Here is a 19,698-nt window from a genome sequence, read left to right on the forward strand (position 1 = left end):
GATTGATACACTATTCAATGATGATGTGTCCGGTATGGTGGTGTGGCGATGTCATGCAGATGGGCATGAATGAGGGTCTTTATTTGCGGTTCGTCCATGGCAAATTCCATTGTCCCTTCTAATGCTAAAACCTTGTTGTGTATGGTACATGCTATGAAAGATCAATGAGATATAAAAAAAAGATTCTTGCCACCAAGGAAGGATTCGAGACAGAATAGAAACGGGTGTCAATTAGCCCCCTACTAAGTTTTACTAATTAACTAGGTAAGTTCACAAGGATTAATCTGGATCTTACCGGTGCGAAAACTTTCGAAGTCCAACTGCTGTTTTGCGTAAATGAGCTCTCAATACTGCGCGAGTTGACATGGCAATTTCCAAATAATTAAAGCGGTATAAAGAATGTCATAAAATAGACAAAACACCATTATTCTTGGTCTTTACCATGCTATAGCTGGTTTTAAGGTGGTTTTCGTCGTTATAGCAGCTTCTTTACAAGGGTGAACACAGCAGGAAAGTGACCTTGCTTAGTGAACAGCATTACAACGCCACACTCTCTAAAAGCTCAGGAGTCTGGGCGCCACTTACGTTGTGCGCTGTGCTGCAGTCATTGAGAGGCACAGGCAGTGTGTAGAAGTGTGACCCATTGCCCCGGATGCGGCAGTTGTCGCGTTTGTCGCCAGCGTGAACGACGCCTCGGAACGGCTGTGTGAAGTTGATGCGCACCAAAAAGCGCTCCGGCTCACAAGTCAGCACCACTGCGTGAAACATTCAAAGCATAACATATTCACACTCCCGTGTTTATCTCCACTTGACTACAGTGTGTCATTAATCAAATATTTCCCGCATACAGAAAATACCACTCTGCTTTGTTCCTGGCATCAAATTGAGCACTGGAGAAAGCTTTGGCAGATTTTTAGGGGCGACAAAGATAGCATCTACACCATCGCGCAAACTGGCATATTCCACGCACAGGACTCTATGTAACGCGAGGCAGTCAGCGAAGAGCTCCGTACATCGCACTGTTTCGCTGTGAGGCAAATCAAGGCACTCATGTCGCGTAATATCATTCACTGTCACATGTTTTCATGCGTGTATCTACATTCAGGTTTATATCATTCTGATCTAACGACCGCAACGATTTCACAATGTCTGCATGATGTCATTTGTGTTACTCGGGCTAAAGAACAAGTGCTATGCATGTCATGAGCATTAATTTTGTCCCTTGTGTTCGTCCTCCAGCGACCAGAGGCGCAACCAGGTAGTGGTACACCGGGCTCATGCCTCCTCACCTCGCCCCTGGACTTTTTTTTTTCGCCATGGCATACCGAGAGATGAATAACCCGCCCGGCCCCGCTTCCCCGAAAAAAGTTCGGCCTACGCCACTCTCACCAACAAATCATGATGCACACATTACTGCATAACAAGTTATATACAAGTTTTAGTACTGAATCCAGGTGAAGAGAAATCGCCCTGTTGATTCTTGAACATGTTTCTGTTTTTCAGTGTGTATAAATTTGCCCTTCCTTGAAATACTTTGCCATATTGTAGGGTAGTTTCTTATTGCTGTGATTTCTCGTTGTGTTTCTTGATGCATATGCCAATGTGTCAACCAATGTGTCAACCAAGTCGCTGCATTTATTTTCTTCTGACAACTTCTCTTTACACTAATGTTTTATGCCCTCTTTGATCTGAAATTGTTAAATGATCCGATTCTGTTAGTTTCATTCTGTACTTTATCGCGATGTATGTCTTTATTGTGTACCTATTCGAATTTTTATGTTCACGCCCTTCCTGCTAAAATCCCTGATGGGATTGGCAGTATGTCGAAATAAATAAATAAATAATAAATATAGTTCACTATAAGGAACTAGGTATCTTCATGCAACGCCCCTGGCTGGCGTATTCATTGCGCACAGCCACTCTTGCTGAGGACCGACAGCGATGCCAAGTACAATTTCCCACAGTTCGCCCTCCCCCAGAGTGTCACAGCCACAGCAATATCGACTACACGCCTACCGGACCCTTTAAAAGCCCACCTAACGGATCTTATCGCCAGTGGGCATGGATGCACAACCAAAATGTGGCACTCACAATTCTTGTTCATCATTGCGCAAGTTAGTTGCAGTTAATTACCACCTTTTAAGTCTTTTCGATCAGACAACCGATTCGTTGTTGTGCTTCCATGCCCCAGCGTCCTGCTTGAACCTTTCTGTGTCTTGTTTTTGGTGTTTTGCGGAGACGTCGAGCAAAATCCCGGTCCTACTGATGAAATGCTTAAAATGGTGAAAGAAACAAATGCTAGATGCATTCGAATTGAGGCAAACCAAAGCAACATTGCACAAGCAATAGACGACCGTAAAGCTGCCCACACTTTTTTGGTGTCCACTGTATCGGTCTTTAAGGAGCGCTTCCAGTCAGTGGAACAACAAAGAGCTTGTTTCGAGGGATTCCAGGGAGACGTCTGCCGCACACGTGAATGTGTAACTACAATGGAAAAAGAACTAACCACATTGCGTGCTAGACTTGAAGATGCTGAAGATCATTCTAGGCGGGACAACCTGCTGTTCTTTGGCATTGAAGATGATCCCCTGGAAAACTGGGAGCGATCATCAGCAAAAATTATCGCGCTTGCATCGGATAGACTACAGCTGCAGCTTTCGTCAGATAGTATTGTACGTGCCCATAGGTTGGGACGATACAAAGCAGGGAGTAACAGACCCATTATTGCTAAGTTTGCTGCAGATAAAAGTAAAGATTTAGTTTTCTCAAAGCGTTCTCTGCTTTCTGGAACTAAACTAAGTATAAAGCAAGACTATTCACTCGCTACGCGCACTGCCCGGAAAAAAACTAAGTGAGTTCAGCAAAACACTTAACATAACCACTAAGTTAACCCACAACAAACTTCTCGCAGGTGGTAAGTGCTATATTTACGATCCAGGCGAAGACAGTGTGTATGAGCATGTTCGCGAAGAACCTTCAGACAAAATGTGTAAGCCTGCATCAACTTCCCGCTCTTGTCAGAATGCCCCTCTCTCGCCTAGGTTAACGCGCTCTAGTAGAACGCAAGCCACAAAAAATAAGATGCCGCGAGGGGTGGTGGCGTCTTGTTTCCTATACCTTTTCTGTATACCAATATTCGCAGCCTTAGTAATAAAAAAGAGAGCCTCAGTGCTCTAATCAACGATTCGGATGCAGATGTCGTTATATTAAGTGAAACTTGGTTGTCAAACGAAGTAAAAAACAACGAGCTGTTTCATTGCAACAAAAAGTTTGTTGTATACCGACGTGACCGTGACGAGAGGATTGGTGGTGGTGTTTTGATTGCTGTAAATGAAACATTCGAGAGTTTTCTAATTTCAACTGCGAGTAGCTTGGAAATAATTTGGTGCTGTGTAACAATCAATTTCAAGAAAATAATTTTTGGTGCCTGTTGTCGTCCTCCAAGTTGTGCCAGGGGTTTTTCTGAGGTGTTTCATGACTCGATGAATGAAATCACTGTCAAGTTTCCTGCTGTGCCCGTCTTTCTTGCTGGTGATTTCATTTTTCCACATATTCAGTGGCCAGAACCTTACCTCTCCTCCATTTCATCATCCGCGGAAGCTATCACTTTTATTCACGCATGCCTCGACTTTAATCTGTCTCAGTTGGTAACTGGGCCAACGCGTGTAACGCCCACCACAGCGTCACTACTTGACCTGATACTAACATCAGTTGCTGATATCGCTTCCTCTGTAACACACACCCCTGGCTTAAGCGATGATGACGTACTTCACTTTACCATTACCCTTCCTGCACCAAACCCACGTAGACAGTTGAAACAGATAAGAGACTATAGCAAAGCAGACTTTGAAGCTATAAACTCCAGTCTCTGCTCTTTTCTCGATGAATTTCTTTTTGATTATTCTCACAAAACCGTTCAAATACTATGGCAGTCATTCAAAGTAAAGGTTGCAGAACTAACAGCCCAACATGTCCCTCTAAGAACTATATACAGTAATTCTAACGCACCTTGGTATTCTAGGCACCTTAAAAGGTTTTCGAAAAAAAAATCACGCCTGTTTCGTGCCGCGAAACGATTACAAAGCGCCGAACGCTGGTCTGTCTATAAAACGGCAGCTAAGCACTACAATGACGCTCTCAATAGTGCCAAACACCATTTCTTTCACTTCACACTACCAGCAATGTTACAAGCTAATCCAAAAAAGTTTTGGAACACATTTAAGCCGAAAGAGAACTCAACTATTTGCCTTGTTGATGAACTCGGTAATCCAGTCCCAAAAGTTCACTGTGCTTCATTACTGAATGAAACGTTCGCTTCTTCTTTCTCCGACTCCATCATTAACAATCGTCCATGCATGCAGAATCTTGACGTTCTTCCTATGGATCCCATTACCTTTAATACAAGCGGCATTGCGACACTTATTGATAAGCTAAAGCGATCATCGTCATGTGGAGTTGACTCAATTAACTCTAAATTTCTTCAGAATACTAAGGAATACAGTTCCCTTATCTTAGGCTGCCTCTTTACTAAATCGCTCCAAGATAACTGTCTACCTAAAGACTGGAAAACCGCTAAGGTGATCCCACTTCATAAGTCTGGTGAAAGACATAACCCCCGTAATTATCGTCCTATTTCTCTCACATCGGTCCCTTGCAAACTAATGGAGCACAGAATTTACTCAAACCTCGTTAAACATTTGGAATCAAATAACCTCTTTCATAACTCTCAGCATGGTTTCCGCAAATTTTTCTCTTGCGAAACACAACTAATACTATTTACTAATAATCTCCACGCTGCACTTGACTCAGGTGTGACTATTATTTGTATTTTCCTAGATTTCGTCAAAGCTTTTGACAAGGTTAACCATGAACTGCTCCTACTAAAATTACATTGCTTGCGCATAGACCCTTTATTACTTGACTGGATAAAAGAATTTCTTTCTAACCGCACACAGTTTGTTTGCACTAACGATATTGATTCCTCTGAAGTGCCCGTGCGTTCAGACATATCTCAAGGTTCTGTTTTAGGCCCCCTACTATTTTTAATTTATATTATTGACTTGCCTAATAACATATCCTCCCCTATTTGCCTCTTCACTGACGATTGTGTCATTTACCGTACAATTACTGATCATAACGACAACGAAACCTTACAAGCAGACCTAAACAACATTTTACATTGGTGTAACCTTTGGAAAATGGAACTTAACATTTCTAAATGTAAAGCAATGAGAGTTTCACCTAACCACACATCTATCGATAACTATTCCTTAGCCTGAACGCAACCCCTCTTGAATATGTCTGGTCTTATAAGTATCTTGGTGTTCACATTACTAACTCGCTATCATGGTCCGACCACATTAATCACGTCACATCCAAGTCTAATCGCATGCTCGGTTACTTAAAACGAAACTTTCCTGTTGCGCCGACTTTTTTAAAGAAACAGCTGTACATCACCTACATCCGTCCTCTACTGGAGTACGCCGCAGGTGTATGGGATCCTGGCCACATAACACTCGTTAACAAATTAGAGGCAATCCAAAACCGGTCATCACGTTTCATTCTTTGCAGCTATAATCGAACATCTAGTGTAACTGCCATGAAGGTCAGGCTTAATCTCCCTCCGCTTGTCATGCGTAGAAAACTCGCTCGCCTTTGCGCGTTCCAAAAAATATACTATCACAATCAGGTTCTGAAATCGCGCTTATTACAGCCTGCATCTTTCATATCATCCCGCATAGATCACCCCCACAAAGTGCATATTCCTCGAAGTAACACCGTCACCTTTTCCCAATCTTTCCTTCCTAACACATGTCGCGACTGGAATCTTCTGTCAGCATCAACCGCCAGCATTACTGAACCTGACGCGTTCCGTCAGGCCTTGACATCTTCCCTGTAAATTGAATTTCATGTTGCGCATGCGATAATTCCTCATCGTATTCGTAACTTGTATTTCACACCGCATTCTCTTTTTTTTTTCTTCTCGTTTTCTTATTATTGAATCTTTTGCATCTTTTTTGCGTTGCCTGGCTTATTACGTGCATGTTTTGCTTTTTGCCCGTTTCGCTTTTGCCCGTCCCGCTTTTGCTCGTTTTCTTATTATTGAATCTTTTGTAGTTTTTGTGCGTGGGCTGACTTATTACGTGTATGTTTTGCTTTTTGCCCCTCCCCTCTACAATGCTGTAAAGCCCTGAGGGTAAAATAAATAAATAAATAAATAAATAAATAAATAAATAAATAAATAAATAAATAAATGAAGAAAGAAAGAAAGAAAGAAAGAAAGAAAGAAAGAAAGAAAGAAAGAAAGAAAGAAAGAAAGAAAGAAAGAAAGAAAGAAAGAAAGAAAGAAAGAAAGAAAGAAAGAAAGAAAGGCAGCGGTAGTGGGACACGCGGAGAGCGAAAGCAAGCGGCGGCGGTGGCGAGATGAAACGCATGAAAATCTTCGTGCGCTGAGGGGTGGCGCCTCTGTGCCTATCTCCTGAAGCCTCAGTACGGCATATAGTCCAGTTGCTTCCATAAAATTTGTCGCAGCTAGAAAGAATTTCAAATACTCACCTCTCTATCTTTCTTTTCCCCTCCCACAGAGTACAGTAGCAGGCAAGCTATCGCTCAGGCCGGCCTCTTTGCCTTTCTGTAAGTAAACCTATATCTCTCTCTTCTCCCTCAGTACGGCAACGTGCATTATTACAACAGACACTGACGGTTGCATTCGCTTGTGCGTGGTATTTTCGGTGGCGTGATTAATGTAACGCCGAGTTAGATGGGAAAACCTCGGCGAAAGAGTGATTATTTTGCGCCAGGTTGTAAAACTGGGTATACAGCAGAGTGAAACTTCTGCCTTCTAACTACACCGAATGACTGGGCTGGCCATATGTACCCGTGAAAAGACTTGTGGCACAGGGCTGGGCAGTATCGCGATGCAGTGGTATCCCACAGATACTTTCGAGTTCCTGTATCCAGATACATTTAGAAAATGTATTTATATTGCAGTAGTGAAATACTTTTCCCGTATATGTATAAATATATCAGAATATTTCGCAAGACACTGTTATCTATCTAGCTACTCTTTTGTCCGAAATAATGCGGATGTGTATCTAATAGCGAGAGAACCAATTGTTTGCGCTTATCTAGCTAGGCAAAAGCGCCCCGCCAGTCGGCGATACATGGAGACCAGCAAAGGGTCCTCCACACGCATAGAATGTTCTAGTTTCCTGCCGTGTAGAGCAAAAGCGTAACGTCATTTGCGCTTGAGGCTGTGATCTTATATTCATAAGTTTGCTTCTTGTTGTTGGTTGTCCCCATGATACGTAGATGGCGACAGTTGCAACCAGTCGCCACCTTGTTGACATGTGTGCTTCTATGGAAATTCCACTACCACTTAACATAAATTTGAGCTGTGCATTCGTATATATAATGTTTCAGTCACGCTCAATGAGCATTACATTGTATTAAACGCACAAGAGTTTGTTTTTTTCGCTGGTCCTAGAAGCAGCAATGCTTCAACTCTTGGAGCGGGCTTATAATGCACATTAATTGATCCAGCATTGTGCGACTCTCTGAGAGTAGCGTAACTACAGCCGGAAAGCGTGCTTTAAATCCTGCAGAGAGTGCATGTACTTCATTTCAGAAGTGTGGCTTTACTCTGTCAAGAGCTTCTTTACTCTCGTTAGCCAGAGTACCAGAACTCCGTCGAGGGAGAAGAGAGTTCTCAGCGCCTAGATAATCCATGGAGTCAAATGTGCGACAAGCGTTTACTCCCGCAGACTTGCTGGAACTCTCTTACCGCTCTGAGTGTAGATAAAGAGCAAAACTACGCGGGTACATAAAGAGACAACACAAAGTTAATTTAGCAAAGGTAACAATGAAACCCCGCGGAACACATAGATAACACCAAGTCGTATAACACTAGGAGAATCAATTTTTCTTTCTGTGTATCGTGTGGTTTTGTGGTTACCTTTGCTTAACCCGGATCCGTGCCTCACAGAAGCAGCATGGGAATTCATAAGAGGCGCAGAACTGCTGTGCTCAGGTCTTAGTGTGTGGCCATTGCCAGTGCTATGAGCGCTGCCCCAATGCGAAGTCTGTGGAGCACCACCTCTTCTAAAGAACCAGCTCTCTCGCTACCTACCGACTACGTTCCACCTTCCCTACCATCTACCACCGCAGTCGTCCCAGCAAGCCATTCTCGTCGAAACGCTGCCTGAATACACATATGCCACTTGAAGACGCTCATCCGCTCTCGCTCGTCTCAATGCCCGCAATTCTTGCCGTAAGCTCCCTCAGGCTGCAGATTGTTATTTCAATTCAAAGGTGTTCGAATACGTTCAAAGGCATCTTGGAGGCTGGGTCTTTTCGGCGCATTCATTGTGATCACGGCTCCACCTTAAAACGCTACCTGGTCGTGACGACAACCTAACAGCTCACGTCCACGAAGACAGCGGTGTCTCCTTCGTAGAAAGTGTTGCCGTTTTCGTATTCCATGCTACCAGGTAGGAAAAGGTGAGTGGGTAGTAGTGGTCTGAGACCCGAGTTCGCGCTGGCAACACGAAAGAAGCGCCAACGTTTTGTGGAGGGGAAGCGTATCTCTCCGCAATGAAGCCTCCAGCTGGGTGGCGCCCCACAGCTCTTTGTCCCTTTCTGAGTGGCCCTTTTAAATGCCAAGCATTTTTTAATTGAACCGAAAGCACTTTGTTTGACCATTTCTTTCTTTCTTTCTTTCCTTCCTTTTTTTTCTTTCTTTCTTTCTTTCTTTCTTTCTTTTTTATCTATCTATCTATCTATCTATCTATCTATCTATCTATCTATCTATCTATCTATCTATCTATCTATCTATGTGACCACCTTCTTCCAGCCGCTCTCATGGTCATGCGTTGAGCTTCTGTAGTGTACACATAATTGGCACAAGAGGAGATGAGTGTCGCCCCGCCGCGGTGGTCTAGTGGCTAATGTACTCGGCTGCTGACCCGCAGGTCGCGGGTTCAAATCCCGACTGCGGCGGCTGCATTTCCGATGGAGGCGGAAATGTTGTAGGCCCGTGTGCTCAGATTTGGGTGCACGTTAAAGAACTCCAGGTGGTCGATATTTCCGAAGCCCTCCACTACGGCATCTCTCATAATCATATGATGGTTTTCGGACGTTAAACCACCCATATTAATCAAGGAGATGAGTGTGTGAGGAACCAGATGCACAGATGCTTCAATAACGCGGCTTGCGCATCGCGTACGTCTCGAATAATTCACGACTGCAAGACAGAGCCAATAGCAAAGACACAGAACAACGGACAGGGCCAAGCGCTGACTATCAAGAATGCGCATCAGTGCGAACCTAAGTATATTCTGATAATATGCGGAAGCGTATCGTGAGACTGAGTGCGTCGAGCCACAGGCGCTGCCATACAGTGGAGCTGATAACTACTGCACCTTTCGTCCGGTCAGTTGTGAAGTAGTTCTTGATTACAGGCTTCGTGGGACCTCGAAGAATCTCCCTCCCTCCAGGGTTGCTAGAAACCATAGGCAGCACCATCTGGAAACAAAGCGAAAATCATCCTTTGTAAAATTCACTTAGAAAATGAGTCACTTTGTTGGGGCTATAGTTACTTCACCTTTCGTAGTAAACTACAACTGTGCAGCGACACACGCAGAAACATACACAGCAGTGATCCAACTGAATAGCCGACTACCAACTGTCTACACGTGTACTTGTAAATAAAGTTTAGCCGCTTTTTTGCCAGTAGTGATCAGAAGCTGCTTTGTTGGAAATAAATGTTTGTGATCCGTTGGAAGAAAGTGGGTCTGGTGGATTTGTGGGTTCTATTAGAGGATGTCGTGGTATGCTTATTTTGTGTAACGTAGCCTAGGATGATTAATATCACTTTCATGCATTTCACAGATGTTATGTGCTCTCATGAGTGTACATTAGGCTATATATTTTTATGTGCTTCTTTTAACGTATTTTTTGGCTATAAGTAATATTAGTGTCCCGCTTTTCTTGTTGTTCTCTTTAGAGTTTACTGAAGGTTGCAGTACGATCAATCATGACACTGTCCCTACTCATTTTTTTAAATCTAGCGTTCCCTGAAGGCCGCTTCCTAAATATTGTCCGTGATTTCAATTAAGATTTTGATTAAATCATATGCCTCTATGGCACGTAATCCATGAGAAAATAAACGTCGATGTCCGAGAAGGCTCCATTCTGGGTCTGTTTATATTTTAAATTAAATGTGAATCATTTCTTACAAAACAAACGGCATTTTGACCATATCTATCTATCTATCTATCTATCTATCTATCTATCTGTCTATCTATCTATCTATCTATCTATCTATCTATCTATCTATCTATCTATCTATCTATCTATCTATCAAAGTGACTGTCTGTCTGTCTGTCTGTCTGTCTGTCTGTCTGTCTGTCTGTCTGTCTGTCTGTCTGTCTGTCTGTCTGTCTGTCTGTCTGTCTGTCTGTCTGTCTGTCTGTCTGTCTGTCTGTCTGTCTGTCTGTCTGTCTGTCTGTCTGTCTGTCTGTCTGTCTGTCTGTCTGTCTGTCTGTCTGTCTGTCTGTCTGTCTGTCTGTCTGTCCATTCGTCCGCCCGCCTAGGCGCCTACATCAAGGCGCCCTTATGGTTTACTGCTAAATTTGATATGTACTGAAACTGGCACATCAGGCCATGAGGATAGGACGAACCCAGCACACACGCCATGATATAAAAACTTAAACTTTGTACCATGTAAACAGCGTAAACATAATAAACTAATATTAGTACGTGGTAATTCGTTGATACACCTTCTTTGCGTAATTCCCAACTACGGCCGAGAGCCGTCTTCTCTGAAATAAAGGTTCAATTTACTCCTTTATACCACGTATACGTTATGAAACCCTTCCCGCCAGTACCGTGTGACACCTACCCACATAAGACGCTTCATGGTGTGCTGGTGTGTGCCACATTTGATTAGCAGTATATACCAGGGACAGCGAGAATATAGCGTGAAATTCTTAACTCTATTGCATGAAGCGCTTGTTTCACTAAACCGTGTAAGCCTGCTTCGCCAGCGTTGGCACCGATGCCGACAAATGATTCGGCGTCGGCGATAAGCGGAAAATTGTGGCGGGAACAAAGAAAAACATTCACGGGCCAAAGCCGGAATCAAAACAAGGCGTTCTGCATGGAAGTCAAGTGTTCTACCACAGAGCCACGTCAGCCCTTCAAAGTTCTTCGGAAAAACACCCTACAAAAGCGTCATGTCGCGTCAAGGTCATATGTAGCAGAATCATCTGTTATCCGTTTTTATAACAATATGATAAGCATTGTGTAGTCCTGTGACTTGGCGAGATACATTCAAGCGTTGCTGGAACACGACGATAACCACTACTTATGTAATGTGCAGATCGTAGTGTGCACTTTGTCGTGATGACGTCCTTGCTGTAACCTGAGAGAAAATGTTACGCCAGACCACGAGCTATCTTTTAAGGTAAACACAAAACCATTCTTAATTTACAAAATGCGTCGATCCACCTAGTAACACTTGGCTCCAAGTAAACGACTCGTTGACTAAAATCAATTCCCACAACGCGTGGGATCTTCTGAATTTCCTTCTGTCAGTAACTAGCTTCCAAAGTGGCTAAACCGAAATGCATTTTATAAGCCGATTACACCATCTCTGATGACAGATAATTACCTAAGAAACGTAATAACAACACCTAAATGAGTCACACACGACCCTTCGGACTTGCTGAAAGAGCACATCCCGCGAATAGCAGACACATACTGTGACTATCTCAGCCAAACATTGCAGTCATGCGTGGCAATAAGACTTTAGAAGCGGAAAGCGATGGTATCCTCCTTTCAGGCGATCTTTTTAAATGCGAAGCATTTCTTAGTGAACTTCAGCGACTTTGACCGTATCTATCTATCTATCTATCTATCTATCTATCTATCTATCTATCTATCTATCTATCTATCTATCTATCTATCTATCTATCTATCTATCTATCTATCTAGCCGACGACGACATTTAGCTCTCCTGGCCATTTCGATAATCGTATCGATACCAAATTGGTATGATACAATTATGACATGACAAGCACAAGTGACTAGTCATAACATGAAAACCATAACATGTATGTCATAAATGTCATGATTTACATTTCATGATCTTGCTGCTCCTGCGGTGGTTTCGTTCGCATGACATATTGCGAAATTGGTATGGTATGGCATGACTGCATGGCGAACATAAGGGACAGACCCTAACATGAAAATCATGACATGCATGTTATGTAAGCCATGACTACACGCCAGGCTCATGGCGCGCTAGCGGTCGTTTCGCTAGCTTCACATATACTAAGTTTGGTATTACGGGACGTGAATGGATGACGAAAGTATGTGACTGATGCAAACAGGATAACCATGAGATGCGTGTCATGTAAAACATGACTACTTGCCATGCTCATGGTGCCCTAGCGGCCATTTCGCTAGCTTCGCATATACGAAATTTGGTATTACGGGACGTGAATGGACGATGAAGGTAAATGACACGTCCAAACACGATAAACATCACATGGATGTCATGTATGGGAAAATTTACGTCCACCTCGTAGCGTTGGGCTGATTTTAAAGTGACATATCAACATTGCTCATTCGTGCTTTGCACATCATTGATTCCCACTATACGTGGGATCTGCCGTTTTTTTTTCGCACAAATTCCTGTGCCTACTCCCCACTCTCTTGGGAGTTGTTGACGCCAGTTATTTGACACTGAAATGCACATCGCAGGTTGTTGGTCAATAGTCGGCATAAAAATTAGGGCAGCTTCTCATTACTGGGAGTGGCAAGCCTGAAGGATGTGCGAACCTGGGCAGCCTTCTTTGGTTCTCTTCGGTTTTCTCTTTACTTCATTCTCTCTTTGTTTCCTTTTTTTCTTTCTTTTTTCTCTCTTCATTTTTACTTATTTCATCCTCTCTACTTGTGTATTTCTTTCTCTTTCTTACTACTTCTGTTATTCTGCGTATTTTGCCCTTTTCAACCTTTCTATTTAGTGCTTGAATTTTTTTCTATTTTTTCGTGTTTTGTCTGCGTTACGCCAAGCGTACTAGTTGTTTTATTGCTGCTGGTTATAAGTGATCATCAAGAGGAAGAAGGCTCACTTATCGTCATCTAGGCGCTCGAAGAAGAGGAAGGAACTTCTCCTTGGCGCATGCTCAATATGCTACACATGAAGAGTTACGCCAAGTGACCACGACAGCATACGACAGCCTGGCCCCTTGAAGTGCTCCGCACTTTAAAAATAAAAACAAGAAAGGGAGCGTTTGGATGCGCTTCCTTCCACGGGCCGCCGCCACGTGCTGGCACGGCGCTCCGTAGTCTGCTAACATTGATAAGAAATGGGTCCGGCAATGGACGATAGACTAGCCTGGGAACATTGTCATGCCCATCACCTATGAACAAAGTTCATTCCTACTTTCTGCCCAATAAGCCATACTCGCGCAAAGGTAGCACAACTGCGATCACGTTTGCTTACGCGAGTTCACGGTCGTAACACGCGCTGGCATAACTCCTTCATCCCATGAGTGCACCGATGCCAGTGCCACCGCTTCCAGGGTGGAGACACCTCTTGACCTAATCCACGCCGCCGTTTCTTCGGTGGGTAGGCGTACTGGTTTTAAAGTGTCAGACGGAGCGCAGTGGCTAGCGCGGGGATGGTGTTGAAAACGCGTTGGTGTTGGGGCAGAAGAGCCGGACAAATCGAGCCACCTTAATCCCTGCCTGCGTGGTTTGCAGCGCTGTCGTCGGGACGAAAGACAAACTCCTGTAACACCATTCGTTCTTTAGGGTTAGAGAAACTTTTGCGCAAATCAATTCGTTAGGCAATAAGCTTCGGCAGTGAGCTTGTAAATACCAATACAAAGATGGTACGCTAATAGAACACGTGAGGTCCGTCGTTCCGAAGCTAAATTTCTCATTTTTACACCTTGGACAGCAAATAAAGCCTAGAATATGCCACTTATCATTTATTATGCATCCTTTTTATCCATCAAATCATTGCTCTTTCTCAGGAATCAGGCTCTATCCCCACCTACAATTTAATTTACACCAAGAATTACTATCCGGAAAACTTCTTACGGTATTAGTGTTACTAAAAAAAATGGCCCCGTATCTGCATGTAATCTGCAACTGTCATCAAAAGGCGTTAATCCTATGTGTGAAGAGAGAGTGAACAAAACGTTTATTTGATGTTCTGCGCAGGAAAATCGGTGAATGGTAATCTGGAGTCGCTGCGTTAGAGTGCCTCGAGCGTGCAGCGGAGGCGAACCAGCACGTCAAGTCACGTCACACGTGAGACATGAGCGCCATCTGGCAGTTTTCTTGGAAAACGGAGCGCGTGACTCAGAGACAGGTGTGCGCGCCTGTCTCAGAGGTGATAAGGTGTGGAACGCAAAGTGACAGGTAGGTGCCACCACCGTTTCGTTTTAGCAAAGCGTTGGAAATACTCGCCTGTCCGTGCAAGCGTTGCATGGACAGCGCAGCGTGATAAGCGCTACGGTCAATAAAATTACCTATGTATGCCTTTTCTAGTAAAAGGTGCACATGCAGAATATATACGTGTTGTTGCGGTGCCCCAGACATGCGCAATTATCACTTTTTAATCGACAATTGCACAAATATGAACGCTGAATCTTGAGCAACATTGGTGGGCGCTGTGGGTGGGGTGGGCTATATATCAAGAACCCAATGCTGTTAAGAGTGGACAAACAGACAAATTTACAGACAGACAGACAGACAGACAGACAGACAGACAGACAGACAGACAGACAGACAGACAAACCAAAACTTTTGCGTTAAAGGTCCCCAAAAAAGACTATCGTCTTTAAAAACTAGAGGTTATTTTCACTTAACTGCTCTGATCCCCTTATGTTAGGGTTCGTTCACACGGAACAAGTGTATATTGAAGGGCTAGTTTCCTTTCATAGTTTTCTTTGCATAATTTTCTGTTAGTTCTCGTTATTATTGCGTTCATTCTCTCTCATCTAAACCGTTGCGTCGTTCCTTGGGCATTAACTGCCATCTTTATTCCCTTTAACGTCTGTCAAACCAATCCATCATATGACCAGGATCGCTTGATTTATTTTTATGTGTGATTGGGCCTAAGCTACAAAAGAGAGAGAGAGACCATGCCAGCAGCGTCTGCGAAGCTTCATGATTTATTCAGGTTGCTCTACTAAACTTATGCGCCGTACGCAACTACTTATTAGGTGCCTTACATGAGCACCAGTGATAATGCTGGAAAGTTGTATCTCTCACATATAAAATACGAGGGGTTGTACGGATGACCAGATTCTTTGACGAGCATCTACCGTATACTCACCGCTATTGCAATGTGAGTGTTGCTTGCTTCTAGAAAAGTAGTTGACATTTCTGGGCACAAGTTCGCAAAATAAAAGGTTGCATTTTGATCATCCTTGCTGCCACCTTTTTCACCAACACAACCTCGTGAGAATATACCTGCTGAGCGTTACAGATGCTCTTATGTCGACTAACTGCACTGTGAGCTCAACGTACTTCGTGTTGCTGAGCTAACTGATGTTAGCATATTTGCTTATTGAGCACTTGAAAACCTTCGCCTTCTATCAACTGTTTTTATACAAGACCCTGCTAATCCAAAAGTAATTTCATTTCGTATGGTTCAAACTAACTAAGGCTCTCGCATATTTGGATTTGTTGAAATCAAACTGTAATTCCTGGTCTCAAAGCATTAAGTGTGCCGTATCACCATCGGTATTTATCTACCAGCTTTAGAGTTTCACTATTAGCCAATAGCAACTTTCATTAAAGTATGTAATCTACAAGACACCCTTGCTTTTTGTACATTATGAAATGTCTGCCTGGTTTTATTTTTGCTCTTCTGCCGGAGCTCTGTGTTTCTTTTTATTGTTTTGCGACTTTTACAGTCATCATGGTATTATAGATTACATAGTTATGCATGCATAACTTTATAAAACACCCAAAATTTTATTTTTAGTCTATTATTTTTTGTTGCTCGTATTAAGTGTATTACATTTTTTTTCTGGGGTGGAGGGGTGGGGGATACTTATTAGTATTGCAGTTTTTCACACCTGAAAAGCTCAAAATTTTTCTACTTGAACTTGTTTTGTATTAAAATTGTACAAACATTTGTGTCTGCATTAAATAAACTTCAATTTTCAACGTCCAGTTGGCCTGTCTTCGAGCGAAGCTTGTATTGCCTCATTAATGTCGTTGGCGTTGTATACATGTGACCACAAGCTGTGTGCAGAAATATACGAAAAGTCTACCGAAACACTGGTGTACTCTAATGAGGCCCATAAAATTTGCCACTCCCATGCTTGTTTGTATGCTCAGTTTTATGATAACTGATGTTCTCGCGATAGTGGGTTTGTCGGAGATCGGCCATTCCTGAGATGACAATCTGATCTTTTATCGAGGTTATCGAGGTGACTTCTTACTTCACGCAGCGTAATTTCATTGTCGGTACAAGAACGCATGAACGTCGTAGTTGCCTGTGGGAACGGAAATGTCGTGCTCCTAAACACGTGGACGACTGTCCGCTTCTCGGCATGGTGAAAGCAAACAAATAGGAGGCAGCGTTGCGAGATGCTATTGAAAGAAAGAACGAAAAAAAGCAAGTGTGGAGTTGCAGGATAGAGTGTGTCAAGTGAGTGGTCTCTGCAGGGCTCCCAATAAAGTCTTAATTCTCTAAACTGCGTTGCGTGTGTCCATGCTTAGTGGTGACCCGGCAACGAACACGACCTTCAGTGGGTTACCGTAATTCTCAAGACGACCGCGATTCCGCTCCTACACAACCAACCAGGCACCTTCTTCGAGTGTTGCCCTGCATGCCGCGGTGGTCTAGTGGGAACGGCACTCAGCTGCTGACCCGCAGATCGCGGAATCGAATCCCGGCTGCGGCGGCTGTATTTTTGGTGAAGGCGGAAATGCCTGTAATCAGATTTGGGCGCACGTTAAAGAATCCTAGGAGGTCGCGATTTCCGGAGACCTCCACTACGGAGTCTTTGATAATCATAAGGTGATTTTGGGACGTCAAACTCCTCATATCAATCCATCAATCAATCAATCAATCTTCTACGAGAGTTATAGGTCCTACAGCCACCATAACACTACCACGACTATGGCTTGCCAATCCCATGCTAGGTGGTTTATTGAAGCTGAAAAACAAGTTCCGCATTTATCGCGTTTATCACGTCACATCAGAACTTGGCAAGCATGACTGTTAGAAGCGTTGCCTCGCCAGGCAAGGGTCAAGATATGCGACATCCTGTTGCAGCCATGTTGCGAAACTGCATATACGGCAATTAAATGTACTCTTCGAACTGTCGTTCCATCTAACTCTTCGGAATTAACGACAAGCATACTATACGTTTAGGAAAGTCTTAACAGTGCAGCTGACGCTCTCAGCTGTATGAGCAGCAACGTCATGAAAAGTTCCTTAAGCTTTTTGAAGACGATAGTCTTTCTTGAAATACTTCGACGCAAAAATTTTGGTCTGCCGGTCGGTTGACATGTCTTTGTGTCACCCGAAACGGCTAAAATCCAACCACATGCGCAGCGCCCACCAATATTGATTTCGTTTCGGCGTTTATATTTGTGCGCATTTTTGATTAAAAGGAAATATTGTGCGTAACTGAGGCACAACCTCAGCATGCCAATATCCGTGCCGTGTTTCTTTACACTATTGATTGATATGTGGGGTTTAACGTCCCAAAACCACTATATGATTATGAGAGACGCCGTAGTGGACGGCTTCGGAAATTTAGACCACCTGGGGTTCTTTACACTATAAAAGACATACATAAGTAATTATAAGGAACGTAGCGTTTATAACGCTAAGCTAACAAAGCAATGCTATGCACGAAAAGGAGAGTGTTTCCTGCACTTTGCTAAAACGATACGGTCGGGGCACCTACCCGTTACCATGCATTCTACAAAGTATGACCTCCGAGATGGCACGGCCACGCCGCGAGCTCGCTATATCGGAGCCCATCCTTTTGTTTTCCAAGATTACTGCCAGATTACACTCGTGTCTCACCCAGCGCCTGCAGAATCATATTAAACGACTTTCTGGCGCAGTATATCGAATAAACGTTTGTTCATTCCCTCCAGGCGCAATACTATCGTCTTTAGACGACACTTGCAGAGAGACATGCACACACGGGGCCATATTTGTTTGCTCCTGCACTGAGCTTCTCTGCCTCCGAGCTCCTACATCGCTTGGACTGAACAAGTTCCGACCGTTACGTCACGTTCTGGTGGGACGTTTTATCCAACTTTGCCAACATCTATTTTCCTTTTTTATGTCGTCCAGTCTTCGATACGCTGCACTCCATTCCCAATCCAGGCATACGTGCCCTGAAAACACTGAATGGGATGTCTGCGGTCGCGTATGCGCGTTGATATACGCGACTGTGTTCGCACGTGCACAGTATGTATAAAGGTGCAACGACACAACAAGCCTGCATAGGTAAAACTTCCGCTTACCGATGAAGATGTCCTCTTCGGCATTTCAACTTTCCCCTTCAGCACCATTTATATGCAAACTGTTGGACCGTTGCCGCCATGCTGAGGTTATGCGTCTCTGCTTACGTCTATCGGGATGCACACGGGGACCTGATGCAGCTCCAATGCATGGCATAATGCGAAGACAGTTCTCCACACTTTCCTGTCAAGCTGCAGGGGTTAGCCATTGTGGCCTGCCATCAACGGTGACTATATATATATGGATTAAGCAGACAGTTAATCTTCACATTTCACATCTGTAGCATCCCTTCTGGGTTGTGCATGCCTTCGCACAACTGCTTACCACCCAACGTACAATAGCATTGTCGAGACACTACACTGGCTGCGTTCGTTTCCCCGTTTCACGCTGAAGATTAGGTGTCACGTCCCCCAGTGTTGCTTCTCGACATCTGATCCAAACTACGACCAGAACTACCTTGCTCTCCAGCCGAATTCCTCTACGGCTGCACCTTGCGCTTGCCGGGTGGCCTCATTAGCCCAGTATTGATGCCAACTGTCCCAGTTACGTCCTCGTTCGTACAGCATCTGTGGACTTTAATGCAACTTTAGTCCACTCGTAGCCTTGCTCACGAATGAAAACGATGTTTTCCTACCCTCAAATTTGTAAATTCGCTCAGACGTTTGTGTCCCTACTGACGCGCCTAGTAGTTCTCTTCAGCCTCGCCACGACGGTGCTTTACCTGCTATCAAACGGTCCGAATACCATTTTACAATACTACGCAATGTGCGTGAAGACACTGCCAGTCTTGAAAAGATCAATCCGGCCCTCACTCTCCACGCCTCCATCTGACCACCTCTTGAAGTGACCACGGCCACTTGTCCGCAGGGGGGTCCGCCTGTGGCAAACTTTTGTCCTTCTGGCGTGTCACCGGGTAAGACTGCAGAGGCTGCTCAAGGACGAGAAAGAGGGAGTCGCAAGATAGAGTAGGTCAACCGAACTGTTTCTCGCAGGGCTCAAAATAAGCCCCGACTTCTCTTAACTCAGTTTGGTACTTCTACAAAAGAAAGAAAAAAAGCAGGAAATAAAAATGTACCACGACAGACACGCCCAGTTCGCTTGCCCCCGTTCTCCAGATAGGGCAAAGGCTCCTGTTTTTTTTTTTTTTTTTTGCAAGGCTCACATGTTGTGTGAACTTT

At 43.9% G+C, this 19,698-nt stretch overlaps 1 protein-coding gene across 1 annotated transcript in view; it reads right to left on the reverse strand.

The window, feature by feature from the left end:
• LOC119160816 (uncharacterized) overlaps window positions 1–19,698 on the reverse strand; it is a 43,340-nt gene that overhangs the window by 6,376 nt on the left and 17,266 nt on the right. The window contains exons 2-3 of the mRNA XM_037413064.2: window positions 9,420–9,522; window positions 586–755 (exon numbers count right to left, since the gene is read on the reverse strand). Coding sequence (XP_037268961.1) covers window positions 586–755; window positions 9,420–9,522 — 273 coding nt within the window. The remainder of the gene's footprint in view (window positions 1–585; window positions 756–9,419; window positions 9,523–19,698) is intronic.

Source organism: Rhipicephalus microplus, chromosome X (assembly GCF_043290135.1).
Source record: "Rhipicephalus microplus isolate Deutch F79 chromosome X, USDA_Rmic, whole genome shotgun sequence".
NCBI classification, from domain to species: Eukaryota; Metazoa; Arthropoda; class Arachnida; order Ixodida; family Ixodidae; genus Rhipicephalus; species Rhipicephalus microplus.